The 9,681-nt window shown below is 43.0% G+C and overlaps 1 protein-coding gene across 1 annotated transcript in view; it reads left to right on the top strand.

Annotated features, from left to right (window-relative positions):
- Positions 1-3,759: 3,759 nt before the first annotated feature.
- Positions 3,760-9,681, top strand: part of hmcn2 (hemicentin 2) — a 72,771-nt gene continuing 66,849 nt past the window's right edge. Inside the window, exons 1-4 of the mRNA XM_071403402.1 lie at positions 3,760-4,307; positions 8,672-8,742; positions 9,087-9,245; positions 9,336-9,458. Coding sequence (XP_071259503.1) covers positions 4,034-4,307; positions 8,672-8,742; positions 9,087-9,245; positions 9,336-9,458 — 627 coding nt within the window. The 5' untranslated portion in view covers positions 3,760-4,033. The remainder of the gene's footprint in view (positions 4,308-8,671; positions 8,743-9,086; positions 9,246-9,335; positions 9,459-9,681) is intronic.

Here is a 9,681-nt window from a genome sequence, read left to right as displayed (position 1 = left end):
CATTTGTGTGATTGAATTTGTTTCCTAAATCGTGGCTCGGTTCCCTCAAATACCCTTTATTCAAAATGGGATACAGGAACAGAACTCAGGCAGAAAGTGGTTGAAGTAATTGTTCAATGGAGATTCTGGCTTTTGTACAATTTAAACATAAAATACCCTGTTATCCTTAATCAGGGATTTATCCATCAAAGCCTGGTGGTCTCACTTGGTGAAACAAAGACTAACTTGTTCATTAAACAGTGCTTTATGACAGTTCATAGATATGAGTAAAGAGTGCTTTCCATTTCAAACCCATACTCTAGTCTAACACCATAGGCTCACAGTGTAAGCTTTAGCCCTAACTTGAAGTATTCCTACAGCAGACTGCCTCACTTCAAATAGTCCATAAAGAGTAGTGATGTTCTTGATGTGCCATCACTGTGTGGGTGAAAGTCATAGTGATTGGGTTTATAGTGGCTGGGTACAGGCTAGGCAGGTCCTCAGCAAGTTCAACACTGTCTGTTCATTCTTATCCATCTGATTGAGTGCAGGAGATCTAAGAGCCATTAGAATTGGAGTTACTACGTGGTGCAAAAGGAGGACGAAAGTGTGCCATGCTCATACAGTGCATTCGGAAAGTATTCAGACCTCTTCGTGTTTTCCTAATGTTGTCACATTACAGCCTTATTCTAAAATGTATTCAATCATTTTTTCCCTCATCAACCTACACACAACACCCCATAATGACAAAGCGAAAACAGGGTTTCAGAAACTTTTGCAAATGTATTAAAAAACAACAACAGATAGATACCTTATTGACATAAGTATTCAGGCCTTTTGCTATGAGACTCGAAATTGAGCTGAGGTGCATCCTGTTTCCGTTGATCATCCTTAAGATGTTTCTACAACTTGATTGGAGTCCACCTGTGGTAAATTCAATTGATTGGACATGATTTGGAAAGGCACACACCTGCCTACATAAGGTCCCACAGATGACAGTGCATGTCAGCAAAAACCAAGCCATGAGTTGGAAGGAATTGTCTGTAGAGCTCCAAGACAGGATTGTGTCAAGGCACATGTAACGGATGTGAAATGGCTAGCTAGTTAGCGGTGGTGCAAGCTAATAGCGTTTCAATCGGTTACGTCACTCGCTTTGAGACCTTGAAGTAGTGGTTCCCCTTGCTCTGCAAGGGCCGCGGCCTTTGTGGAGCGATGGGTAACGATGCTTCGTGGGCGACCGTTGTTGATGTGTGCAGAGCGTCCCTGATTCGCCCCCGGGTCGGGGCGAGGGGACGCCGTAAAGTTAAACTGTTACATTGATGCTGTTGACCCGGATCACTGGTTGCTGCGGAAAAGGAGGAGGTCGAAAGGGGGGTGAGTGTAACGGATGTGAAATGGCTAGCTAGTTAGCGGTGGTGCGCGCTAATAGCGTTTCAATCGGTTACGTCACTCACTTTGAGACCTTGAAGTAGTGGTTCCCCTTGCTCTGCAAGGGCCGCGGCTTTTGTGGAGCGATGGGTAACGATGCTTCGTGGGTGTCAGTTGTTGATGTGTGCAGAGGGTCCCTGGTTCGCGCCCGGATCGGGGCGAGGGGACGGACTAAAGTTAAACTGTTACACACAGATCTGGGGAACGGTACCAAAAAAGGTCTGTATCATTGAAGGTCCCCAAGAACACAGTGGCCTCTATCATTCTTAAATGGAAGAAGTTTGGAACCACCAAGATTCTTCCTAGAGCTGGCCGCCCGGCCAAACTGAGCAATCGGGGAAGAAGGGCCTTGGTCAGGCAGGTGACCAAGAACCCGATGGCCACTCTGACAGAGCTCCAGAGTTCCTCTGTGGAAATGGAAGAACCTTCCAGAAGGACAACCATCTCTACAGCACTCCACCAATCAGGCCTTTATGGTAGAGTGGATGCCACTCCACAGTAAAAGGCTCATGACAGCCAGCTTGGAGATTGCCAAAAGGCACCTAAAGAACTCTCAGACCATGAGAAACAAGATAATCTGGTCTGCTGAAACGAAGATTGAACTCTGGCCTGAATTCCAAGTTTCACGTCTGGAGGAAACCTGGCACCATCCCTACGATGAAGCATGGTGGTGGTAGCATCATGCTGGAGGATGTTTTTCAGCGGCAGGGACTGGGTGATTAGTCAGGATCGAAGGAAATATGAATGGAGCATGGTGGTGGTAGCATCATGCTGGGAGATGTTTTTCAGCGGCAGGGACTGGGTGACTAGTCAGGATCGAGGGAAATATGAATGGAGCAAAGTACAGAGAGATCCTTGATGAAAACCTGCCACAGAGCGCTCAGAATCGCAGACTGGGTCGAAGGTTCACCTTTCAACAGGACATTGACCCTAAGCACACAGCCAAGACAACGCAGAAGTGGCCTCGGGAAAAGTCTCTGATTGTCCTTGAGTGGCCCAGCCAGAGCCCAGACTTTAACCCGATCAAACATATCTGGAGAGACCTGAAAATAGCTGAGCAGCGGCGCTCCCCGTCCAACCTGTCAGAACTTGAGAGGATCTGCAAAGAAGAATGGGAGAAACTCCCCAAATACAGGTGTACCCAAGAAGACTCAAGGTTGTAATCGCTGCCAAAGGTGCTTCAACAAAGTCCTGAGTAAAGGGTCTGAATACTTTTGTAAATGTGATATTTCCATTATATATTTGTAATTAATTTGCTAAAATTTCAAAAAAAGTTTTTTTGCTTTGTCATTATGGGTTATTGTGTGTAGATTGATGAGGGAAAAAGCATTTTAGAATAAGGCTGTAACATAACACAATGTGGAAAAAGTAAAGGGGTCTGAATACTTTCTGAATGCGCTGTTTGTCTGAATTATGACCTGGTTGGTTCAGAAAGAGAAAATGTCTATCATTGTAGCAAACAGCTTTAATTTATTGTTTTCTGGCGTTGCAGCAGCATCATATAAAAGGTCTTGTTTCTCTTTTATATGCTTTTTTAGGGTAAGAAGAAATGTGGAATAGGAAACTGAAATGATAATTCCTTTAGTCACAGAAGTGTGACTCTAAATCTCTGTCGATTTCCTGTTATTTCCTGTCAGACACCAATGGTTATTTTTTGGGTCTCTGAATTGTCCACAATCTAGACATCCCCTTTCCTTCCTCATGTAGGTTGCCTTATCTCCTCGCCAAATGTACGGATATGCTACCTCGGTCTCACGGCTTGCATGGCGTGACAGTTACATATTTATTTGGGCTCAAATAAATCGAATGAAAAAAAAATACAGAAAATAGATCACTGAGAGCGAATGCTTCAGCATGTGATGCAATCGAAGTATCCGCTCTTATCAGTATGTGTAATCTGAAGAGAAAGGGACGTTTGGCTTCCTAAACCTTTCCTCTGAAAACACATCTGGTACAGTATTTCTCTGTATCTTGTCAGGCCACTGATTCCATTCATGCACCAGAGGGATAGTATACTGTTATGACAGGCTACTACCAGAGAGTAGCATGTACAAAATTAGATGCCAGCTGAATATAAACGCTGCTATTAATAAAACCCAAGCCATTTGGACAATGCTCTTGAGTCATGACCACAAATATTCTCCACTGTAAAAGTTGTGCACAATTGCTTTGCACCAGACTAGGTTGGCCAGATCCAATGCTGTTAGATAAAGTGTACCCAGCCAGGAGAATGTGGGATATAGGGTTGGGGCTGGAAGTCATAGCCGGGTCAAGTTACACACACAAAAAAATCTGCTTGTTCCTACTCAGGACCCGTTTAACACCCATCTCCGCCCCCGTTCTGAGCGCTCAGCGTTCCATTTCTCCAGGGGAGCAGCTCGTTCCAGTCCCTCCAAACGTTTGTACATGGATGTAACTCGGAGGAAATAACGTGCTACATCATCTACTCTAGATCGGCGTGCATTTCAATTGAGGCAACATTTCCAATGATTTTTGGATTTGAGTTGTTTTTGGCAATAATTGTATTTCCATAGGCCTAGGTGATTTTTTTTATTCGCCAAAAGTTTTGTGTTTTAACTGGTTTGTTACATTTCTGGAAAACAAATACAGATGCAGTGAATTGATAATGACCGGTATTATGTTGAAGTGCCTTGTCTTGGCGCTCTTTATTTGCGGGTCCAAAGTACTGGCTGACCTGCGAGTTGAGGGGGTCCAGGAGGACTTTGATTCCATGGACAGTGACAGCGCTTCAACCCTGGCCTTTGTGTTCGACGTTACCGGCTCAATGTACGACGACCTCAAACAGGTGATAGAGGGCGCTTCTCGGATCCTGGAAAAGACCCTCAACCGGAGGACCAGACCCATCAAAAACTTTGTCCTCGTCCCGTTTCATGACCCAGGTAAAAAAGAAAAGATGAAAAGTTGCAGAACTCTAATTATTTATTACAAGAGTAAGAGATTTAGCATAAAAAAAGAAAGAAAAGACAATAGGCCTACATTATTTACATTAAACAATTGACATGAACAATTGATTTCAGTCTCCTGCATTTCACTCACTACATGACTTATCGTAACATTTACTAGCCAAATCAACTGTAGCCTATACAGTATAGCCTTGTCTGATTTATATTATGCAAATTATTATCCATTGGCTAATCTGAGGTTTTTAACTGGAAGCAAACTACAAATTACAGATGTTTATCGCTCTGTTTCAAGATAAACAAATTCGAAAAATAAGACACTAATTGGGTCTTTCCACGAAATGAGTACCTTTTGCATCCCTTTGATATTTTAATTAGAAGTTGTGCACCAATGTTGAATAACGTTTTAAAAGCTTGTTGTATTCAATTAAGTGCCCTTTAATATAGACCACATGGAGAATTCAATAAATCTGATTTGTATATGAATAAAGACTTGCCAATGTGCCAAAATTCCAGGAAGATTTTAACGAAATTAACCAAGTTTTCGCCATCATTGTAAAGTCCTAGTTATTTTGTTGCTTTGACAACGTCATTTCTGGAGATTATTATTTATTAAATGTGAGTAGTGATTAAATTTAACAAAAAACAACCTGTCCCTCATTTTAAGGTCAACCCTGTTATGTGAACTGAACTCTTGTTTTAATATGTTGAAACTATTCCTTTTAAAATCTATTTTTCAAAAGAAACATTGAACATCTATCTAATAGTCAAATCATAATATAAAAGCAAGCGAGCTGGCTCTACTCTTTTTGCCCATTTTCTGGTGTTTTGTGGTGGAAAACCGAGTGAGTCGAGCATACTGTAACACTTCAACCCTGTTACCCATAGATAGACAACCTAGAAGTATTTTAACAATGTGTTTTTTGTTGTGAAACATGCATTCAAGTGCCCCTCCCTGTTGCACACAACAAGCTTCCATTTCCCCTGTCACAAGGGGATTTATGGCTGATTAAAGATAAAATCGTCAACCCTGTTATGGTCAACCCTGTCACTTTATTTGGCACTTTATTTAACCTCTTGAAATGGTAAAGCAGGTGTTGTATTAAGTTGAGCATGTGCTCCTTATGACAGAATGTTAAAATGGGGTGAAATCAACAACAACAAAAAATCTCAAAGTTACACATCTCAAAAGGCACGACTTGGTGGAACAACCCAGCTACATTTGAGTTAGGCTACAGTCAGTGTGCTTAACATGACTCACACAGAGGAACAGGATAACTGGGCTAAAGGGGATGGCAACAGGTAAGCTTCTTCCCCAAGCGTCCCTCTTCCACTCTCCCTCTATGGGAAAGCTGGAGTTTGAAAATAGAGAGTGCCCTTTTGGGGGAGGGTGTTTGAGCCCTGATGAGAAGCATATGCTGCCTGCTTGTGTGTAATTACCCCAATCACCCCCCCATCCACCCCTCCGGAAAGCCTACCAGCCCCAGTAACCAAGCCTGGGTCTAAGAGCTGGAAGTTGGGAGGGGGATGTTGTGCTCGGCTAGCTACACTAACGCCACACATTCTGTCTTTGGGGACCTTGTTAACCTCCTGAGATTGCAAAGAAACTGGGTGATTGACAAAGAGGCGTGACAGTATCCATGTTTTATGGGCTTTTATGAGTGAAGTGGGGACAAAGATTTTAAAAGTCTGACAAGAAAAATACAGTGGGAGAGCGAGAGAGAGCGATCAAGAAATAATCACCAGTGTCACGTTCCTGACCTATTTCTGTTAGTTTATGTGTGTTAGTTGGTCAGGACGTGAGGTTGGGTGGGCATTCTATGTTTTCTGTTTCTGTGTTGGTTTTTGGGTTGCCTGGTATGGCTCTTAATTAGAGGCAGGTGTTTGGCGTTCCTCTAATTAAGAGTCATATTTAGGTAGGCGTTGTCACAGTGTTCGTTGTGGGTGATTGTCTTCCGTGTCGGTGTCTGTACACCACGCGGGACTGTTTACGGTTTGTTCGGTTTGTGTAGTCTATATGTCCTATTTCGTGCGTTCTTCTTGTTTTATGTGAGTTCGTCGTATAGGTTTGTCTACACCGTTTGTTATTTTTGTTAGTTTATTCAAGTTCGTGTTTTTTCGTTAATAAAATGTAATTTCACTACGCTGCGCCTTGGTTCCCTCAATACTCCTCCTCTTCAGATGAAGAGGAGGAGGACTGCCGTTACAACCAGGCAGACTGACAGCCTGACATGTCCACAAATTATCAATGTCTATTGTAATAGTTATATTTAGTAAGCAAGGCTTGCAATTTGATGGCAAAGCTTGACGCACACACGCCACACGTACACACACAAACACACACACAAAAACACACACACACGTTGGCCCCACCCCAACCAACCAGGCCCATCCCTCACACTAGAGTGAAATACTGTTCTATATGCTAACCTATTCTCTATCACAAACAATATATTCTCTGTTTGTCGGTTAATGTTTACTGCTACATCAATCATCCCTTGAAGGAGTCCAAATAAGTGTCAGATCTTAGCAGGCTGTTATTTGTCATGCTGGGGTACACTGACCAGGTCACCCTCTGTTAAAGGTCCAATGCAGGCGTTTTTATCCCAATATCAAATCATTACTGTGATTGTTTTCAATTAAAATGGTAAAAAAAAACTCACTTTTTTGACTTTCATTTATCCCTTATTTCTCCAGGTAAGTTGACTGAGAACACATGCTCATCTACAGCAACCACCTGGGGAATAGTTACAGGGGAGAGGAATGGGCCAATTGAAAGCTTGGGATGATTAGGTGGCCATGATGGTTTGAGGGCCAGATTGGGAATTTCAAAACCAACACCTTACAGTGAAATGCTTAATTACAAGCCCTTAACCAGCAATGCAGTTTCAAGAAAAATAAGTGTTAAGTAAAAAATAGTAAAACATTTAAAATAGAAGTAACAAATCATTAAAGAGCAGCAGTAAAATAACAATAGCGAGGCTATATACAGGGGGTACCGGTACAGAGTCAATGTGCGGGGGCACTGGTTAGTCAAGGTAATATGTACATGTAGGTAGAGTTAAAGTGACTATGCATAGATAATAAACAGAGAGTAGCAGCAGCGTAAAAGAGAGAGAGAGGGGGGGGCAATGCAAATAGTCTGGGTAGCCATTTGATTAGCTGTTCAGGAGTCTTATGGCTTGGGGGTAGAAGCTGTTAAGAAGTATTTTGGACCTAGACTTGGCACTCCGGTACTGCTTGCCGTCCGGTAGCAGAGAGAACAGTCTATGACTAGCGTGGCTGGAGTCTTTGACAATGTTTAGGGCCTTCCTCTGACACCGCCTGGTGTAGAGGTCCTGGATGGCAGGAAGCTTGGCCCCAGTGATGTATAGGGCCGTACGCACTACCCTCTGTAGTGCCTTGTGGTCGGAGGCCGAGCAGTTGCCATACCAGGCAGTGATGCAACCAGTCAGGATGCTCTCGATGGTGCAGCTGTATAACTTTTTGAGGATCTGAGGACCCATGCCAAATCTTTTCAATCATCTTAGGTGGAATAGGCTTTGTCATGCCCTCTTCACGACTGTCTTGGTGTGTTTGGACCATGATAGTTTGTTGTTGATGTGGACACCAAGGAACTTGAAGCTCTCAACCTTCTCTCTACAGCCCCATGAGAATGGGGGCGTGCTCAGTCCTCCTTTTGCTGTAGTCCACAATCATTTAGCTAGGACACCGGGATTAACACCCTACACAGGGCAATGTCTCCAATCACTTCCCTGGGGCATTGGAATCTTTAAAACATTTTGACAAGAGGAAATAGTGCCTCCTTCTGGCTCTCCAACTGTCCCTCCAAAACTACGTTTAGCAGCATCTGGTCTCCCATCCAGGACCAACCCTGCTAAGCTTCAGTGGCAAGCCAGCAGTGGGATGCAGGGTGGTTTGCCATTTGACTACACTGGTGCTTTAACTTCAGCACTAAATACAACTAATGATTACTCAATCATCATGGGCTTTTTGACCCAGAGATGGCACAATAACCCCACAGACATGCTATATTATTATATAATCTAGCATGAATGTGATACTTAATTGTCCACCACTAATGAATTAGGGTATTACAATAAAAACAATTTGAGGGAGCAGCATGGACTACCATTTAACCATGGACTATCATTTAACCATGGACTATCATTTAACCATGGACTATCATTTAACCATGGACTATCATCCAGAAGCCTATAATTATCCAGTGCAACTGACCTATCTTATTATCTTTAATTTTTGTCTTTTATTGATTGTCCTTTGATTATCCAGCCATTCGTCATGTATAATGTTAATAGCGTCCACATGATGTGTTCTCCTAGACATTGGCCCTGTGTCCATCACCACTGACCCAAAGAAGTTCCAGCAGGATCTGCAGGAGCTGTTTGTCCAGGTGTGTACCAGAACCAAAGCATGTTACAACATTAGAGCTATACCACCTCTGCCAGAACATCTGCCAGACTCCATAGGATAGGCTGTACATGCTTGATATCAATCTGTAGACCAGGAAAGAGGTAGGCTATGCAGGATCTGTACAATAGAAATGCAGACTACTTAGAATATAAAGCCCGTAGTCTCTATAGTCAATACAGTATAGTATAGTTTTCTAACCTCAATAAGATTATGGTTAGGCTACACAGCATAGCACAGGTCTATGCATAGTGATGTATTGCTTGTTCCTATTGAGGCCCTCCGTGATGGCATTGGATCAATGGTCTGTGTGTTGTCTTCTCTCAGGGAGGTGGAGACTGTCCAGAGATGAGTATAGGAGCCATAAAGAAGGCCCTGGAGGTGTCTCTACCAAGCTCCTTTATCTACGTGTTCACTGATGCCAGGGCCAAGGACTACCACCTGAAAAGGGACGTGCTGCAACTGGTGCAGCTCCGACAGTCACAGGTAATGATTGATTGCAATGTATGATTACAATAATCTCAGTATAAGTTCAGTAATAATAACCTTCCATTGCTGTCCTCTGTGTGCACCCAGGTTGTGTTTGTCTTGACTGGGGACTGTGGAGACCGCTCTCAGCCTGGGTACAGAGCCTATGAAGAGATCGCTGCCACCAGCTCTGGACAGATCTTTCACCTGAACAAGCAGCAAGTCAATGAGGTGAGAGTCATCAAACAAATGGATATTATTTTCAAGCATACTGACGAGGGTGTGCTGAGTAAATGGTCAACCATAGTGTGATTTTTCTGTAAGAAGCAAAGGTTTATTGTCTCTTCAGGACATGGGTTAAAAAAAATGCACGTGGGTTCAAGTGAACAAATGGTTTATGGAGAATATTTGATATGTAAAAGCAGTTGAAAGACTAGCGATATGAATCCCATAT

This window comes from Salvelinus alpinus, chromosome 5, assembly GCF_045679555.1.
Source record: "Salvelinus alpinus chromosome 5, SLU_Salpinus.1, whole genome shotgun sequence".
Classification (NCBI taxonomy): Eukaryota; Metazoa; Chordata; class Actinopteri; order Salmoniformes; family Salmonidae; genus Salvelinus; species Salvelinus alpinus.
Note: the sequence above shows the minus strand (reverse complement) of the source record. Positions and strands in the feature narration are given on the sequence as shown.